The 20,147-nt window shown below is 44.6% G+C and overlaps 1 protein-coding gene across 1 annotated transcript; it reads left to right on the top strand.

Annotated features, from left to right (window-relative positions):
- The first annotated feature begins 855 nt into the window (after positions 1-855).
- LOC149371055 (alpha-tocopherol transfer protein-like) lies at positions 856-13,626 on the top strand. The gene is made up of 6 exons (XM_089564514.1): positions 856-1,207; positions 3,191-3,320; positions 6,564-6,815; positions 9,414-9,607; positions 12,861-12,971; positions 13,424-13,626. The coding sequence occupies exons 1-6, from the start codon at positions 1,205-1,207 to the stop codon at positions 13,598-13,600; spliced, it is 867 nt and encodes a 288-aa protein (XP_089420640.1). The 5' UTR covers positions 856-1,204; the 3' UTR covers positions 13,601-13,626.
- Positions 13,627-20,147: the final 6,521 nt, after the last annotated feature.

The following is a 20,147-nucleotide window of genomic DNA, read 5'->3' as shown; positions in this document are numbered from 1 at the left end:
TCATTCATTCATTCATTCATTCATTCATTCATTCATTCATTCATTCATTCATTGATTACTACCCGAAACGTTGTAGTAACCAACCAACGTGCACACAAGACAACCCCGTGACGTTGTTTTCGTATCCCTGAGCGCTAGGGCGTCATTTGCGTCCCACGTATTGTTCTGCGCATGCTTTTGAAATGTTTTAACTTTCTCGCATTTTTTATTGTGGCCGGTTCTGTGTTAGTTTGTTCAGTTTTCTTTGGTGCGCGCCCCTTCCGTTTTGGTGCTTTTTTTTTGTACCTCCTTTTAGTTTGTATTCTGTGAGGCCTGTTTTCCAGGGGTTTTCGTGCTGGCTAGTACGGTTGCGTTCTTCCTTTCGACTCGTTCTATCTTGTCTCTTCCTTCTCTTCCTAAAGCAAGCAAGCGCGGGACTTCTATGGTGTCACTTGTCGTCCTGCTTCTTTTAAAACAAAGCCGATAAATCCGTAAAAATTTATTTCTCGATTCATTGCGAGCGACTGCCACAGCTTGCAAGCTATAAGCAATGTTGCTAGTTACAAACAGTGACACGTGCAGAACAATCAAGCTGCAAAGATAATCGTGGAAAAATATGGCCACTTAACGTGCAATCAAGTGGCCTGTAATTGAATACAGGTTTGACGACGCTGAAAGGGAAGAAAACGCTTGGAGCGTAGGTAAAATACTCGCAGCTGTATAGAGAAACGTGACCCGCTTCGCCAAAAGCGAATAAAATAACAAAAGCTAAGCGAGAAAGATTAGATCTCGCGTGCTCCTTGCTGCTGTGAGAGAGAAGGACCGTTGCTGCGGCAACGCACCCCCGACGGCAGCAGCAAGTGTACATTGTTGGCCCCTCTCTGCGTGCGTGCGCTTGTACCCAACGTTGACTGCTTTCATTTGTAGGCGACCTCGCGGCCGTAAACATCGTCCGCGCTTCTCGTGACGTGCGGACGGCCGCATCTGGCGTCTCTTCAAAGACGACCACGAAGCTCGCTCGTTGTTTGGGTGCCTCCCTTGTGAATACATGTTAGTGCTTGTGATGGAAGTGAATCCCTTTTCTGCAGGAACACGTGACCGAAAACCAAGACACCAGCTTTTCGTTCATTAGCGACTTCGCCTCCTATCTCGCCCCGTGGCTTTGACCACTCGACTGTGTCGTGCATCAAGTGGCTTCTCAAAGCCGGAAGCGCAGCAAACGACAATGGTAAGAGAGAGTCTCAGTTCTAAAGAGAGTTTACTTGCTTTGCAGGCCTGATTTCCATTGTGCATTTCCCTTAAAAATAAAGCAGCATTATTTCCATTTAAACCTGCTTAAGTGGACACCACGGACTTCTTCCTGAGTCATTGTAGCTAAACTGAGCTGGTTTAGTAGTGATAATTAACCAATGTAAACTGCTTTATGCGAAGCGTGGAAACTAATACTTAAGTCGTGTTTGACGTACAAACTTTTTGACTACTGTGACGGCCGTAAACCTTTCTAATTATATAAAAACTAATCTACGTACTGGTTAGTGCAGCTGGTAGGATTATAAAATCTACTCTAAATTCTAAGTTCTATGATCTAATAGACACTACCCAATTTAAAATAATTCACATTAGCTAAAAGACAATAACCAATATAAACTAAATCACATGAACTTTCCATATGATGATCACACCCTTTTGCTATCAGAATCCCATTCGGCTCCAGTAATTGCTTCAGGGTGGCACCAAATAATGTAGTTGAGGCACGGAGGAGTTTATGGGCCAGATAGTCGACAGGTCACGATGGCATCACGGCTCGTGAACACTTCTGATGGCCGCGCTGTTCCTGTAATTTCTCGTGATCCATTTACATTCCGTTTCGCAGAGCGATGGCACTTCACTGCTAACAGGGCTACTTGAAACACATTACTACAAGAAATGCTACCCAGTCAGTACCAATTACAAGGCATTGATGAAAGCACCTCTCACGTGAGAATGCTTGTGGCCGGTTCAAGCCCGTCACAACAGCCGATGGCCTCATCAACAATAAACTGATCGAGCGTGCGAAGCGTCTGGTTCATAATTTTCTGACCATCTGGGCCATGGTACGCTGACGCCATCTGTAGATGTCATTTCAATGCAAGTAGTGTGAAATAGTGCTGGGTTCCAAGCAGCTTGAGTTGAATGCTTGAGTTCTTGTCCAGTGGAACCGTTCAGTTCGTATAATCGGAGCGCAAAGTATGTGACTGAGTAAATCGCAGAATCTGCAATTGCAAAAGAAAGAACGTGATTACTTTTTCTAGCTTGGCTGTTGACGCTATTGTCTTGCAACTCGTCCTCCACAGCTAATAGCGATAAGTGTTCTACTTAAGAATTACGAGTGCGCTTTGGTTTAGGGAACTGAACTGAGAGAACTTAACACACTTAAAGACGTTTTGTGATTCGCTGCAGCCCGTCTGCAGGCCCGTAGAAATTGCCAACGACGCGATAGTGAAATCTCAGACCCCTTGACAACTTTTTAACAATCGGAAAAGTGTATGTATTCTCGAGCCGCGATTGGCTGTTTACTTCATCATCTTTCATAAACGCTCCGCGATTTGTCCGAGATGAAGCGCAGATGCGTGTACCGAGGCTCGTTTGTGAAAAGTGAACAGCATCCGTTGCGTGTATTATGAATGACCAATGAAGTACCCACTGCGCAGAACCGACTGTATGTAACCGAATGCCTGGGCCGCGTATCGATAGCGGGGGTGGCAAATCTCTCACGAAGACGCCAGGTTCAAAGGCCTTTTTGAAAAGCACGAATTCGGAACACTTTAAAGAGTTTTGCCCTCATACGGTCCGACAATGTGGTGTTCGTAGTAATAACCGGATATTTGACCCCCTCTCTTGCTGCTAATGAGGGTACTCACTACAATGAGCCGCATCACATGACTTCGCAGGGCGAATGATTACACTTTCCAACCCACACATATCGATAACATCACCATTGACAACAAGTACAATTAAAATTTTTTTCCCAACTTATTAAGACGAAAACGCCCCTTATCTTTGTGAGCGCTCACTACACGCCTATCATACTAAAATAGGCCACTGCGATAGGCCTCGTTCGATAGCGTTGTACCGATCAGTGTAGCAACTTCTGCACTACTTATCGTCTTATCGGTCTTGTGCCCATTTACATAACAGGATGTTGGCTTATCCGTCTTTCTTTCTGTTACAGTCACTGATTGTTGACCCGCACGAGGAGAACCGCTCGAAAGAAGACTTGGAAACAGCGGCGAGGCTAGAACTGGGAGAAACACTCGAAGTGAAACAGAGGTCGCTCACACAGCTGCGGCTGTTGCTTGAAGGTGAAGCATGCCGCGTTGAACTCTGCTCGTCCTAGTAACCCCGTTGGCATATCGTCACTTGAAAGCATTCGCAAACAAATTACCGTCCGATGGCTTCCGCCTCTTCGCTGGTTCGCACTCCAGGCGGCGCTGTCTTCAGCGTCTGCAGTAGCTTTTATTAGAACGCGGTGCAACCCTGGTCCTCCTACATGCTGCTTGTGTTGTTACACGGGCTCAAGCATGTAGCATTTTTTACACTCTCGAGAAATGCCTTGCAGCACGAAAAATCGTGTCAGCTCCTAGATACTTCGCTTACTCCCGCAAGAACAAATGAGAGCCGTACCAGCACCGCGCACTTTTCCCTTTAACCAATGAGAGTGGCCTTTCCAAGGTTTACATCCCCCACGCGCACGCCCATCTCTATCACGTGGCCTAGAGAGCAGCCATTGCTCGCCACACCTGGATACCATTCATTTTGTCCTACAAGAGAACGCTTGAGTATCCAGTCAAGTTTTTCATCAATTGCTTTGTTTATACCTATCATCAAAGACAAACGAAGGCTGAGAGTAGGTTGCAACAGCACATATACAAGTATAAGTGGGATTAAGAGGATATTTAGGGTGAATAAAGTATTAAAAGGCACAAATTCACGATAATCACTGTTGTCTTACCGTCCCTATTCACATCATGCAATTTGAACGACGACGCGAAATGGCTCATTCTGTACTATCCGCGCTGTTTCCGAATACGTAACGCCATCCAGTGAGTTGCACAAGAACTGTTCTTAAGTTATGGGTCCAGTTTTTGCTTCATCCCCACGGGGAGTGTTTTTAAAACATCCATGAAACTAAAGTTAACTATGGCGGAGCGATCTTTGTGCGCATAACTTCCAAGGTAGCGTCCTCGTCTCACATCGACTCTGCTAAGTAACGGCGTTGTTCTCGCGATTTTGGAGCACCGACACAAGCGACAGCTTTGTGTAAATAGATGATGAGCATACGTTTGATTTTAGTTCGTACAAAGGGGACTACTCCAACAAGCCTAGACTGTCAACAGGTGGCATTCTGTACCATTTGTTTTCGCTGTTGCCGAGGGGATCCGTTGCTTGCCGAGCCTCCCTGAAGGTACTGAACAGGTTCTGCGCGATTCTGTTACACCAACAATGTAGCAGATGGAAATTCCTGCAACATGGACCGGTACAATTCCACTCTGGAGTACCCCAATGCGCTTCGCGCGAGCTGTTTATATTTTTTTACTGATCGCGAAGTTTAGCGCGAAGATTTCTTTAACTGAATACTCGTTTCTTACATACTAATGCGAATAACGTAGATGCTGTATTTTTATTCTCCAATTTTCTGTCTAAATACAGTTTAATATCCTTATTAATCGTTATGCCAGTCAAACTGATAGGATTATAGAAGATTTTTTTTCCTACTAAGCAAAATATATCCTGTTGTTTATTTGTTATGTCATTAAAAATAGCGGTAAAAAGCTGCACTATGACGTGCTGCAACAAAGCGAAACTTTTAAATTTATGAGGGAATAAACCTTCTACGCACCCTAGCGTGAAAGTGCTCATTTTCCGCGGTAAGGAAAAAGTTAGCAATGCATGTTGTTGATAAGATGGTGTATTTCCAGTCATGTGATGTTTTAAGAAGCAACGGCAGAGCAAGCTGAGTTGCGTGGGACGTCACGACGACTGTTTTATGACTCTGACCGCGAAGAGACGGTACGAGGAAGGTGACGAAAGGAACTGCGCTAATCGTAGATGGCGGAAGTTTTGTTTTAAGACAAAGACGAAAGTCATTTCTGTGTCTAGCTATCGTAGGTAGTATCTGTAAATAGGATAATCCAGCAGTGCGGCCTTAGTTCGAAAGAATGCGACTAGCTGCATTAGACTCAGTTATACCTTGCTTATGAAATAAAAGGCGCATCATGTACCCCAATTTCAAGCTGCATACTCTGGTTATTCTTTTATATTTTGAACAAACGCAGGCTTAAGTAACCCCACAAAAGGCATAGTTACGATATAGGTACCTAAAGAGCTGTTGAAACTGCTGTTAATTACTTGTCTAACGTGTAAGTTAATTCACAATTTCATAGCTGGTATAGAAAGCAGAGTGTTTATAGTAGGCTACTGTGTCTAACGGTGATTCACTCCATGCCCAACATTCCCAGGCAAAAACTTTGAAAAATGGGAGGCACTCTCATAGAGATATTGAAGGTGATGTTCCATTCTTCTTATATGTAGCAGAATTTTTCTTTTAAAGCGTTTCTATCGATCACATCGAACAGTTAAGAATGCCATAGAAAACCCACGGGGAACACTTTTTACGTTACAAAAAACGTCAATAGAACAAAAAATACAAGATTTCCATTGGGTGATCCACGGATATATTGGCTGTTATATTGAAATCTTCCACGATATGCAAAAGTGGCGTTCATAAAAGGTTTCCCGCACAAAGATGCCTTTGTCCAGAATTGTTGGGTATGTAAATCAGAAAGGCGCTAGCTTCTTGTTGCCCGGCTTATTCGCTTCATACTTGATGTTTGCTAACATTCATTTCAATTAGCAGCGGTCACACGAGTTTCTAAGACTGCTTAAGCCCTACTTAAGGCTATTACAAATTACCACGTCAATGCCCTATGCGGCGATATCTGTGAAGCAAGTATTTAAGCTAAATGTGCAATGTGTAGATCTAATTTTTTTTTCATTCTTGCTGTTCAATACCTCATTTTGAACAAGTGATGAAGATAAGCTTGAAATCGATGTTCTTGATTATGTTCCTCCAGCTGTTATTGAAGGATTTTGGGTGCAGCGTTATTTCTGACGTTATCAACGTTGGCTATTCACAAAAAAAGGCCAGGCTTAAGTAGTGTTGTCTATTCTATCACAGTATCTTCAGCTTGGACACCCGCTTATACCTCAAGTGACCCCGAAAATTATCATCTCCTATTTATGACTCCTTTGCAGCTATATTCTACATTCCAAGGCGAGGTTAATAAATTTTCATTCCTCCCTAATACAATTCCATAATATCCACGGTACACATACATTTAATAAAACCAGCTTGGTAGAAGGCTTTTAAAATACTTGCAACTTTGCTACATTCATTAAATGCCACACCTCATAGGGCTAATAAAATTTGAAAAAAAAAATGAAATCTTTTTCTCGACGACCTGTTATTGATTCACGCATCAGGGTTCCTTTAGCAGTCGAATGATACCTGGAATTAAAATGCAATGTTTCCTCTGCGTTTTCAGAAGAGCCTGGCCTTCGAATTCCGCAAGATGACGACTTCCTGCTCATGTTCTTGCGCACCCGCAAGTACAAGGTGGAGGACGCCTTCAAAACCATTAAGAAGTACTTTCGGTCACGCAGGGACATACCAGAGTATTTCGAAGAGCTGACTACTTCAAGCAGTTTGTACAAGACTTTCTTCCGGGACCGCAAGCTCATTATGTACTCCAAAGACAGAGACCAGCTAGGGAGAGTGGTGGCGCTAGTAAATTACGGTAAGTGCTCCCAACATTTGTTGCAATATTTTTCACTCATTTGACAGCAATAAAAGTTTCGACGATGTAAATCCGTGGAAATCAGACGGTGTAAATGGTGGAAAACAGATGCCACTGAAGTGAAAGTTTTCAAGACGTCTTACACCCACGTAACACTGCAATTTTAGTTTTCAAGACGTTGTTCGCCCATGTAACACGACAATTATTTAATTCCATCGCCATCGAAAGTTATTTCCTAGGTCCCTTTTGGACAATGCTCGCATTCAACATCGCTTGTAAGCCCATCGGCGCAAATACAAGTGTAATGCATCAATTCTAAAAGCTTTAATTATGTTTTACAGATTAATATATCTAATACAGCTAGGCTCGATTTTTCTGAGCAAGCCACCTCAAAAACTTTTTGCTCAAATCTTACAGACTGGTTCCTAACTAAACAAAATAAACAGTAAGTAATGGCGAATGCTGTTTGTGTGATTGAACGAGTATTTGAGTTTCTTCGCTTTTGCAACCTTCGTAGAAATCAAGTTATTTCTCGGTTTTTTCAGGTATGTAACGGCAGCCTACAACTGAGTTGGGAACTATGTTCGAAACTAACCATTTTTTTTCATGCTTTTATTTGCTTCAATTTCTTTCTCCTATTTTGATAATAAGGGGTTTATTACTCAAAAGGGTTCTGGTAAAGTGTCGGTATGCCTGAAATGTTAAAGCACACCGCTCACGAATATAAACCAGGAAGAATTTTTGTAACGCGTTTTGTAGGAGCTGTTATCTGTAGTCAAAACTTGAATTTCAGCGTGTTCACGCCTTTCCCTCTCCACTCGTCACTTTTTGCACGCTGGAAGCTCGGTACTCCTTCGCCAGCCCTACCTCCGGTGGCAGAGCTTCCTACACCATCGGAGCTATGCAGTTATTGGCCGCGGCCATGGTAGCTACCTGCCGTCTTAAAGAATCTAATAGCCACCTCTCAACTTGTATACGCAGGTGCGCGCGACGGAGGAGGCGGCGAACATGAAAATGTCGCCGTGAATGGGTCGCCAACTTTCGCGCCTGATTGTGGGTTCTCTGCTACGTGTAGAAATGTATTATTTGGCTTACGTGTTCATGACAACACACTGAAGTGATTGAAAGAGTTGGCGTGCTCACCTCGGAAGCTGTTACAGAAGCACTTTAAAATTGAACGGACATGCCCATCTTTGCTCAAAAAATGACGGTCTGATCGGGCCACGACTGGCGGACGTGAAAAAGCTTTCATCTACGTGGATGTGGGCCTGCAGTGAATTATGCAAACGGAAAACCGACAGTAGTCCTGTAATCCATAATATTCACCGTTTCCAGAAGTGCACAGCTTCGTGAATAGTGACCAGCGTTGTCATAAAAGGTGTCGCCCCTCTAAAAATTGATTGAGCATTATCCGTCGATGTGAATCGAAACTCGTCAGCTTCGCGTTGCCAAGACGCTGCAGTCCTCTTCCCAGTCAGCTATATAGGCACGCATCGTCGTGTACTGACGCACCGGGGCCACATTTGTAATATATTATCGCTCGCCACTTTATATTTGGTGAAAAACGTTCACCAGATGCTGAAATTCGAGCCTTCATTACCTTGCAATGTTATAGCACACCTTTCCGGCCCTAAAATCGCACCCATCTCCGCCATTTCATTTGCATAAAAACTCGCTTATCCCAGCAATGTTCGAGCATTGCGCAGTAAAATTACACGCAGGTATAAAAAGTATAAAAATTAATGTGCGCATAGATTTTTCCGCGTGACTGTGCGCTCATGAAACAAAAGGTAAAATATGTCTTGACGGCTCCCATACCTTATCTTAGCTATACTCGCCTTTGAGAGAGAACGCGTCGCGAGAATTGACTGCTTTTTTTTTTGCTTTCATTGCCAAAATTATGAGTCTGCTACTCATAATTTTACTATACTATAGTTCATGCTATAGTTCATGCTATACTATTCATGCTATACATGCCATACTATAGTTCATGCGTGTGTACTCCTCATCATGCATGTCTTTTACTTCGTCATTCTGTGGGAACTAGGGTTTGCTTAGTTTTTCCAAAACGATGTATCAAAACTTAACTAATCCGACCTGCTTCTCTTGCACATCGCATTTAACATGTTCATGCCTGAACCCTTGTAATGCAGGATTTTTTTATAAATAGAAAGTTATAAATAGCGGGACTTGGTGCTAACGGTAATATAGCCATAAGACACGCCTGTTTTTCTGCTAACATGGTTGTCGGCCAAGGCGTCTTCCGAACCAAGTAAAGGATGAAATGAAAACAATATGTTCATTTTCATTTCCTGCTCTGCGATTATCTAAACATTTCCTGTCTGGCACAAGCACGATGGCTTAATTTTTTGAAAAGTTACTCTTGGTGCCTAGGTAGTCGCCTTGGTTATGACCCCCACGTCACCAGGCACACCATTTCGGTCTCAAGGGTCTACCTAACTGACTGCTATCCCCAGATGCCTGTTCCAAGCAATGTGGCAGAGTGGCTGTAAAGAGGGCTCATGCTAGATGCTGCCGTTAAAGCCAAATAAGAGTAAATTTCCCGGTAGATAACAAGTGACTTGATGATGGTTACAGGCGCTTGGAGACCAGACATGTGCTCCATGACAGAGCTAGTCAGGTGCGGTTTGTGGGCCATGGAATGCCATCTTCTTGAAGAAGAAACACAGATACGGGGATTCGTGGCCGTCATTGACTTGAAAGGCTTCGGTGCTCACCACCTGATGGAGCTCACGCCGTGGTTTCTTCGGAGGACTTTGACCATTGCTCAGGCGAGTGCAGGTTGAGGGTCTGTTGGACATGAGCAAGATATTATGTGGCATGCTGCGCTAGAGTTACGTACACAATAATTGGGGCACTTCTTTCATGAACTGAGACCAACTTCATTGGTACTAATGAATGTAGCCCTCCTGCGGACAAACAGATAATTTATTTCGCAATAAATTAATTAAAAGCACAGGCGTAATTCATGATTACAAGGTGCATCAGCTATCGGGCAGGCTGTCTGATGTAAACCGGAATCTAAAATAATAGAGTGCTTCCTTTTAGAAAAGTCATGGTAAAATTATACTCAGGGGCGGACAGCTAGTGCAGTTAGAAGTATGCTTATTTTGCAGTTTATATCTGTATTCCGGTTAGATTATCAGTCTTGAATTATTAAACTAAGCAGAAAATTAGAAACGGGGTGGTTCAGTTTGAAAGTTGTAATTATGGTTTCAGACATAAAATCACGCCAATTAATCAGGTCTCATTGGGCTAGGATGCATTAAGCGCACGTTGGCCTCACATTAATTTAAAAGTTTTATTTCATGTTTGCCGTCGCAAAATATGAATTCTGGCCATCAACTTATTTACCACCAACTTCTTTACTGAAAGATGTGATCACGCACGAAAAATTCGAGTAATCATTAGTCGCATTAATATGTTCAAGGCTGCTTTCTTTTTCACGACTGTCAACTGTGAGACAAACGCAAAATTGCAACCTATGCTGTCACTCACGGGGTCTGCATGCAGTCACGTATCCGATTATTCTGTGTATATTCTGTATTTTCCTGCTTTGATTTGAACAGCGTGTATTCTTGTGTCCGTGTGTATTCTCGGAATTTTTTTATTTTTATATTTTTCTTTCTAGGATATTAGCCATGTGTAGATTCTATTTATTTTGTGCTTTCAGTGCCCCTGTTACCAAGTGTGTGCACATTCCTGTTATTTTTTTGCATACACTGCTTTCTTTTTTTCTTACTCGCCTTTTCCCAGCTTGTCTCGCCTTGAATAAATTGTATTTACCACCATGCAATAACTTCCTCTGGTTGCTGCAGGTAAGTAAATAATTTATTTTTGACTGAGAATCTGCTCAGGACGGCAAGAAGGAGTATAATAAAACCAACTTTTTATGCTTTCTGAGAACAGTATCGATATGGTTAACCATCACTATTATTAATGACAAAGCATTATAAGCCCCATTACGAGGAAAGCCGGCGGCCTGTGTGTGTGTACTCGCAGATCATGCAGAAAATCCTAGCGCTGGCTAGAAAAATAGGGTGGCATCATCAAGTGGCCATATGACACACACAGCAAGCCTAACACCGCCACTTCAGACAATCCTGTACATTCCTGTTCGTCTATATGCATATATACTCACCACTGGCCGCCCTCCATCATCATCATTATCAGCCTGACTATGCCCACTGCGGGGCAAAGGCCATTCCCATATCTCCAATTAACCCTGTCCCGCGTCAGCCGCGGCCACCCTATCCCCGCAAATTTCTTAATCTCATCTGCCCACCCAACATTCTGCTGCCCCCGGCTACGCTTGCCTTCTCTTGATATCCTCTCAGTTACCCTTAAGGACCAGCAGTTATCTTGCCGTCGCATCACGTGCCCCGCCCAAAGCCCATTTCTTCCTCTTGATTTCGACTTGGATGTTATTACCCGCCTTTATTCCCTGACCCATTCCGACTTCTTCCTGCCCTTAACGTTACACCTATCATTTTCTTTTCCATAGCTCGCTGCTTTGTCCTTAACTTAATTTGATTCGTTTCCGCTATCATCCACGTTTCTACTCCATAGGTGAGTACCGGTAAGATACAGCTGTTATACACTTTTCTCTTGGCGGACCTGCATGTGGCATCAGCTTTCCCGGCATTCGTACCAAAATTGTGACGTTGTTGTTGTTGTTGCGACTGAGAGAAGGATGAAAAGGAAATTGCACGGGCCTGCCGACTGGCTCCAGCCGAGCCACCACCGCTGCCACGTGCAGATAGAGAAGAGTTAAAAGATCAGAGGAAAGAGAAAAAGAAAAGACGCGTGTCGCAGCAACAACCGCGTCTGCCGAAGCGGACGCTGGCTGAAAAAAAAAGATAAGCGGCCGTAGCCGCGATTCGTCACCACCTCCTCCAAAATTGTGACGCAACCGTTTGTCGTGCAATGTTCCGGGTGGCACGTAGCTTACATGTGCTAGTCAAGTTGGAGGCCAGCTTGCTACAGAGATTCGAACAGACGACATAATAACCTTGAATTTTATGCCTTCTCAGACTTTTGTACGAAAATTGTGATGCAGCCGTTCGTCTTACATTGTTCCAGGTGGTGCCATACGCGCGCGTGTGAGTGTGGATGGTGTGCGTGTGGGAGAGTGTCATTACACCCAGGAACCGTAATGCTTTCTCATTCCCACATGTAATAACTCTTAAGAGTCTCTATCGAATTGTTTTATTTTATACACATAATCAGACACAGAAAATGCTCGAATGAGGTAATCAGTCTAACTGGACTCTCATCGGATATTTTATAGTACTTATAAACATTGCTGATAGAATTTTGGTAGCCGGGCGGTCGCAATGTCCTTCAGAGCCTTTTGCCTCATGCGCTCAACGCGCGCTGCTAAAGCCGGCAGAAGGCGATAGCTCGCGAATAGCGAGCACACTGCCAAATCTTTCAAAAATAAGGAACTGCGACAAACCTCCAACCTGACTCGACGACGTCGGCCACGACCGGCGGCCATGGTTGGTTTTGCGTCTTTTACTAGCCTGCAGGCGAACTGCTGTTCGACCACTCAACCAGCTCAGCAGGCAAGCGCGTACGGGGCTCTTCTGCCCGCCAAACTGAGACTTTCGTGCGCGTCTTTAGGCGCTAAAAAATAGTTGCAGAGCGTCCTGGTTGTGCCACAAGCACTCCCTTCCTGAATTTCCCAGAAAAATAAAAGTACAGATTCAAACAATATAAAAGGGCACACATCGCTGTCCTGAACCAAATTTATTTATACTTAAACGAACTTCTTAAGGCCAATAGTATGGCCGGGACCAGGATTTGTCTCCAAGAATGAGGGACAAGCGCACTGAAACAACAAAAATACTGCACCCTTCTCTCACGTGAATGGAGGCTAATTGCTGACTGCATGTTTTACAGCATATCTTAGATGCCGACTTTAGGGCTACTAGAATATGTCCATAACAGCTACGCATAAATGCTCTGACAGAGATTATATCGCGGTTCATCCTATACTTTTTTTCTGGCTCTTTATTTTAGGATTCTTTACCAGCCCGAATCAAGGCCATGTACTTCCTGAACACACCCGTTGTCTTCGAAGTAGTTTATGCTATTGCGAAGCCATTCCTGAAAGCGAAACTGAAAAACAGGGTAAGTTTATTACTATACCACATATATTACGAACACACATTGAGGCTGGGAGACACTATTCAAAATGAAACATATTTACACATCTCTACTATGCATTTAAACGTTTTGAAGCTGCACTTCCTTCCAATTCGAGGATAAATATACCATCAGGAAAACGAAAAATGAAGGATATGTAATCCTGTTTAGTCGTACTGAAAACAAGCCGGTGGTTATTGGTTGTACGGGCAAATATTCAGTGTTTTTTATTGCAGACCAAGGCTGGAAATATTAGACATTTAGGAGGAATATAAAGGAAAATTGTTGGCACAGAATTTTGTTCCTAACAGAACCTCAGGACATTAAATTTACGAGCTATATCGTGTGGTTCAAAGGCATCATTTCCTGAAACATATGTGACTGATCACTCGTCATGTGGCGTCATACTTTTCTGCTCTTTCTGCTGTCTCTTCCAGCTTCATTTCATTCGGAACGACTTGTCGGAACTTCTTGGCGTCATTCCTTCCGATTTGATTCCGAAGGACTACGGTGGAACGCGGGAAGACTTTGACTACAACAGACAAGAAAATTTCTTCGCTGGAAAAGCTAGTCACCTAGAAAAAATCCGACAGTGCGGATATACCCCAAAGTAGCCAATGCAGTAAAGTGCTACCAATAATTGTTTAGTTTTCTATAACAAGTGTTGTCTTATTTACTACCGAAGCAATCTTATAAGAAACGACGGACAGATACTTGCATTTCCAACGTGTTTGAGCTCTAATATGTTAACTTGTTTTACGGCTAAATATTATAATAACTCCCAAATAACGCACCCGCTTACAAATCGCGCAATTTGCCATGGCTTTTGAAAGTGCGGTTTGTTAGATTTTTGAGGCCGGAAGACAAAGAAAGCCACTGTGTATGCTTCTGGGGCAAAAACACAAAACGTTTTAGCATTTTTGTAAGCTTCGCGGATAGCCTTCGCAGTAACTGCAGCCAATTGTTTTTTTTTTTCTCTCTCTAAGGAGATTGTTCACTCGAACAGTAAATGCAGAAGAGCTCTAACTTTGATAGTTAAGCTCCGGTCAAAAGCTAAAGGTTTTTTGTGCGTCTCTAAACGATTATAGACTATATGGCCCACAGCCACCTGGACAATGAACAGGTCGCTCAGAAGTTTTCGGAACACGGATGCAGCCAAAAAACCTCCTTGTCCCTGTTCCCTTGAGCCCGTCCTGACACGTAGGTGTACACACAAGTAAGTGCAGAGAGCAGCCTTCAGTTAATGCCTGTACGCTTACACTGGCAAGACCTCAACATTGTAACTGCGAAAGCACTACGAGCACACTCGATAAAGATGACGGTGTCGTCTGTGTGAATCCTCGGTGAGTGAAACCTTCACCCTCCAGAAGCCCCGCCCACCACCAAACCACCTGCCTCTACCCTCCACGAGGTCTCGACCCACTACAAGCTCACGCAGCAGCGGAACGAAACAGTGAAGGTCAAATCGGATTCAAAGGTGAAGTGGGAAGTCAAGCCCTCCAGAAGTCCGCTTTCCTAGCTAGGTAGGGGGGCCCCCTTTCCACCTTTTTCTCATTGCATAAAATGCACACATTTTTTTCGCATTGCATACAATGGATCATAGTAAGCAAAAAGTGATATTCGTCAATGCTTTCATGCGTATGTACTGACAGCAAATGGGCAAATACATCCCTAAAATCTCAGTGCATGATAAAAACTCGAGCCAAGCAAGATAGGCGGAAACTGACAACACTTTTAAAAATTAATGTAAAAAATCTGTCACCTATGATATTCTCAGTCAGCTGGCACAGACATTAACAAGCACGTTTTGTCCTGGAGAACGACCCCTGAAACGCAGCTTGCATTGCGTCGAATTTCGCATAATAATGCAGCATACATATCAGCAGGACGCCTTGCGCGAATTCAAGTTAAAGTGCTTCAGCAGAGGCAAAGAAAAGTCAACAATACGCCGCACGTAGCCACCCGACAAAGGGGCACTTTCACTGTGGAACTCGTACCCAAACAGTTGTTAAGCACCGTTAAAACATCTGATTCGATATTCGGCAGTTCGCGTATCAGCTACAAGTGGTCGTGTCCCTCTTCTCGCTTTTTAAATAAAGCCCAAGAAATATCAAAAAGAAAGCACTGGTCGTTCCTCGGTTCTAGATGGAGGTGAAAATAATACTGTATTGTGAAGAAATAGGAGAAAAGATCAGTGTAATCAAAAACCCCTCCTCTAACCGTTTAAGCGTAAAGTGAGACGCTTTACATTTATGTGGTCGCCACGTTCGGACTCCTTGTCCGTCAGTGGCGGTCCCAGAGACTGGTTTTAGGGAGGTCGGACGAACTTTGTTATAACAAAAAGCAAAACAGATGGAAACAACTATTATTTTATTTACATTTTATTTGTACAACAATTTTTGTGCGCTTTGTTGCTTAAAAATAAATGGCAAACGATATAGATATTATACCATAAGTCATGCTTTAAGTATTAAGTCATGTGAGCAATATTCGTTTCGACATCGGGGAAATAGAGGTCAACGGCTGAGACATCCCGCCACGGCGGGTCCAGGAAGGTCAAAGCACATGCCCGGACATTTCATGAGCCTGGTTAGCGGCCTTCATAACTCATTACAGGTAAGGGGCTTTGTTGCGCGCCCTTGATACCCTCCGACAAGGCGGCTGGTCGGCGCTCTTTGTCAAGTCAAAAAGGGATGATCACCTCACGGGCGTCGCTGTGTCCCATGGTGGGGTAAAGACATGAGTGGGTGGTTCCTTGCCGTCCCGACGAGGTTGCTGGCCACCGCAACCGCAGGTGGATGGCACCGCCGCCGCCGTCGTCGCCGCGCCGTAGCCAAGGCAAGACAACGGTGGGGGCACGGCAGGACCACGATACCTCGAATATGACTACGAAATGTACTCCTATATCTACCAACCTGTATAATGTATAATTGTGTTAAATAAGACAGCCGCTAACATGGTTAACGTACAATGTAGGGAAATACTTCACGCATCACAGACAAAAAAGCTTTCCAGTTCTACGTCAAAATCATACCTCGCCCTATGACAGCCCGAAAATGGACGTTCTGGTAGATATGCAAAGGCTTTTTTTTGTAAGGCGGGGGGGGGGAGGGGTTGACCACCCTCCGAACCCCCCCCCCCCTTTGGACCGCCACTGTCGTCCGTTGCCCCCATAGGTTCACCGATACTTCGCTGTTCTTCTTCCAAAATGTGGGCGATAGTGATCTGCTGTTTCTGACTGAAGTTGGACGCGTACACTTCGCTACACTTGGACGCGTACACCTGCCACCTTATAGTTTAACGAAGAGTCCATTCTGATCAAGTCTGCGTCGTCTTCTGCATCCATGATTCTATATCGGGTTCGCCCGCAAGTTGCCATCATTCACAAACTCGCGTGCAGTTACGCTCACCGCCTCACGAGCCCGAAGCGCTTCTCCAGCTGTGAACAGGGGGTGGAAACCGAGCCGCACATGACATACCCTCCACATCCCCGCGATTGAGGCTCCAAAAGTAGAGCGGTGAACAGCTGTATTTCCTTACAGAAAGAAAAAAAAGCGCAGTTGACTAACAGCAGAAAACAAACGTAACAGGTAAGGCAGTGAAAGTAGAACAGGATGAACATTAATCTGGGACAAGTGAATAACAAATTTGGAACCTAACAAAAGCGTGTCTAACCGCGCAGAAGCGAAACCTTGGACAATAAGAAAAGCAGTGGCGAAGGACTCCAGTATAGTTTAGACCACCTGGGAGAGAGGGTAATACATATGGCAGCCTTCTGCCGCCAAAGCAGAAATAAACAACGGAAATAACTGTGAAGTATCCAGTGGTGCATATTTTCTTTACTACCTTTGTGAACGCGACTTTTAAATGGGATATTCTCAGGAAAATAGCTAACACGACGGGACGCAAGCTGAACAAAGCCGCGCCTATTAAATGCTGACTAGCAAATCAACATTTTTCCGCGAGAAAAAAACGAAAAATATTAAATCATTAAGCTTAACCTGATACTGCAGTCTGCAGGCACGAGTCACAAGCTAAAACTGGCAAGAAAATATACTACAGAAAGCAAGGCCCTAGGTCCAGGTTTTGTAAGTCTTCATTTCGCGATTTATTAGTTTCTCTCTTCGTGACTGGAAGTTTCCGACTTTGGCTTCACTGTTGAAAGTCAATAGGCAACGTCATTGGCCGGCTACGACAAAAATGCACCAGGCAAATAGCCAAATGGCGAAAGAATGAAAATGGAAAAGTACTCCTTCAGGAAACGACGGCTACTTAAAAAAGCACTGGCGACTGAGCGCGAGCGGTTGGCGCGGAAAAGACTATCCGGAAGCTTCAGGGAAACGAATTTCTTAAGCCGAGTAGGCCGAAGACGGCGGCTGAACCTTCTGTCCTTCAATATCTTTCTTTCCCAGGAATCTGAAACACACTACTGAGTGAAATATTCGGTGTTTTTAACAACACTGTCGGTGTCACTCGCCGATTAACTGCAACAGCAACCTCAGCAGTGACCTGGAACAGCCTGACGCATTTTAACAATGTGTTCCTGTTTTCGTTCATTGAGCACCCTCTTGTTTAGCCCCTGCACTCTCTGCCTCAAGATAATGTAATGGCATAAACCACTTTCGCTAGTCAACGTACGAAGCTTTTTTTATGCTTTTATTGCGAAAGCAATACTTGTTGCACTTTCAGCTGTCGCGTAGCGAGGCCGGTAGCTACCAATGACCTTTAGCATGACCCCCTGCTGTGACGTCATGCCATCTGCGGCAAAAAACCAGGGGCCCAACTCGCGCCGTCGCGTAGCGAGGCCGCAGCTACCAAGCGCGGCCTAACTCCCGCTCCTGCCGCGCGCGGCGCGCTTAGCGGTCGGTTCGGGTGTCCACCGAGATGACAGAGAATTACTGCGCCATTTTCTTTCCTCAAAAAGCGGTGCGTTCAAAGGGCAAGGCATGGCGCAGTAATTCTCTGTCATCTCGGTGGACACCCGAACCACAGGAAGGGAGGAACGCCACCACCCGTTCGGCACGATGCCTTGCCCCTTGAACGCAACGCTTTTGAGGAAAGGAAATTCTCTGTCATCTCGGTGGACCCCCCGAACCTCACCGTACAGGAAGGGAGGAAGTGGGAGTGAAAGAAGAGGGAAGCTTCTAGACAATCATCCGTTTGCGTCAGCCGCTCGTTTTGGCGACCGAGACACGCATAAATCTCCCAGCACGTGGGGGCCCTCGTGTGGTGAGCATAATGGCATGTAAAACAAATGGGCAAAACTTTCATAACATAAGCTTTACTAAGAGCACTACCAAGACACACCACCAGCCAAACCAGGCGCAGCCAGGGCTATTGCTTTCGCAATTTACCGGGCTTAACCAAGGTAAGCCTCCGCCAAACTTTTTTTTGAAACGGGCACCAAATTGCACTATCTGCTCCTAGTATCGCGCTTATGCTCCACGAGCAATGCTTTCCAGCCTAAAAGCTTCGTTGAATTGTAAGGTATCGCAAACTAAACGTTAACGTGCGCTTATTGAAACAAGAGACCCAGTAGCAGCACTTCCGTGATGGTGCTCCCACAAAATAAAGCGATGCATTCCGTAAATGCTACACAAGTCATTTACATAACCGAACTGTAATTTTCATCAGCTTCTATATTTTTAGCAAAAACTGCGTACTATAACTAGAACCACTGGTTACCACATTCTGACTTTAGGGCAATATGTAATGATCTGATGCAGCGAAGCCGGCCACTTGTTTCAAGACCGAAACGACTCTAGCCATGATCCCAATGAGAATGTTGCTGGCCCGCAGAAAAATGGACTTAATTGGAGCTCCGTGGACATGGGCCTTGATTACTAGCGAATTCCACAAGTGGAAGGAATTCCTGTTAAGCGAATGCAGCTTTTATATGCCATTCATTCCAACTCACACGAAATCTACGCTTGCAGTTTTAGTTCCAATGCACATAAAATGCCGCTTTTGCAACGTTTTACATTCACTTCAAAGTACTTTACAAACAATATAAATTACCACACTATGAAGCGGACCTTGAAAATATGTGACTCATTTTCAAGAAACGAAAAAAATATTGCAGATAAAGTTACATGTAATTCCATGAAAGGTTATGCGTAAAAAAAGACGACAGGAAGAAGACACGACAGGACGAGCTTAACATTACTTACTTTACATTACATTATTACTTACGTTATTACTGAATAGACTCACACATAACCCGTATGCTTCTTATGGCGCCAGAAGCTCTACCGTTAAAAACTCAGCACATGAAAAGCATATGGGAACGTTTGAGACCCCATGGTAGTTTTGAAATATAACAAAGATGCGTAATGCGCCTCGTGGTCATAATTTCACAGACTGAATGGGAAAACCAGTGATTTACTGCCGCAATGAAACATGAGTTATGAAAAAAAAAATGTGAAAGAAATCCTTACTGAACTCGCTTCCGCCGCCTCTACAACCACCCTGGCTCTCCCGCTGTCAGGTAAGTACGCATGTTGCTCATGCTGCCGCAGTGCACACACATACTGGGCCTGTCCACACACCGCTCACTGAGCGCACTACCGCCAATGCAAATTCCTACCTCACCCCGCGTACAGGTGCAAGCAATATGAGAGGGAACACGGGAGTGCTCGACCTCCGCGGAAAGAGCAGCCGGGCATGCTCACTGGGCATGCGCCTTTGCTGCCGACTGTCGCCGCATTTCGGCGACAGTGGTTCACGAATTGTGGCAGCCATGCACTCCCGTGTTCCCTCTCATATTGCTTCTACCTGTATCCTATTCCTGCTGCACTGTTGAGGCGCTCCTCCCACTAGACTCTCACAGAGGGTGGCAGATGAAATGGGAATAACCACGGCTTAATCGAATTAACCACGACGTCATGAAAATCGGTCGACTCCATTCGCTTGATGGCCTGCTTTGAGGGTCATCCGCTGCTTCGTTCTTGACTTGCATCCTAGTAGAGAAGCGGTGCATCGACGAGATCAGGATTAGAGGTTTGCTTCCCTACATTTCTTTACTTTCGTCACTTTGATATTGCTACGGATATTCACAGAAGACGATGAGAAGGAAGTGCCTGACTGGTGTGCGCGCGCTATTGTTCGGTGCCTCCTGTGTTGTTCGCTCTGCGCTCCGGTCGCCCTTGCTTGTGACTAGCC

The sequence above is a fragment of the Amblyomma mixtum genome, chromosome 1 (assembly GCF_055824585.1).
Source record: "Amblyomma mixtum isolate Tamu chromosome 1, ASM5582458v1, whole genome shotgun sequence".
Classification (NCBI taxonomy): Eukaryota; Metazoa; Arthropoda; class Arachnida; order Ixodida; family Ixodidae; genus Amblyomma; species Amblyomma mixtum.
Note: the sequence above shows the minus strand (reverse complement) of the source record. Positions and strands in the feature narration are given on the sequence as shown.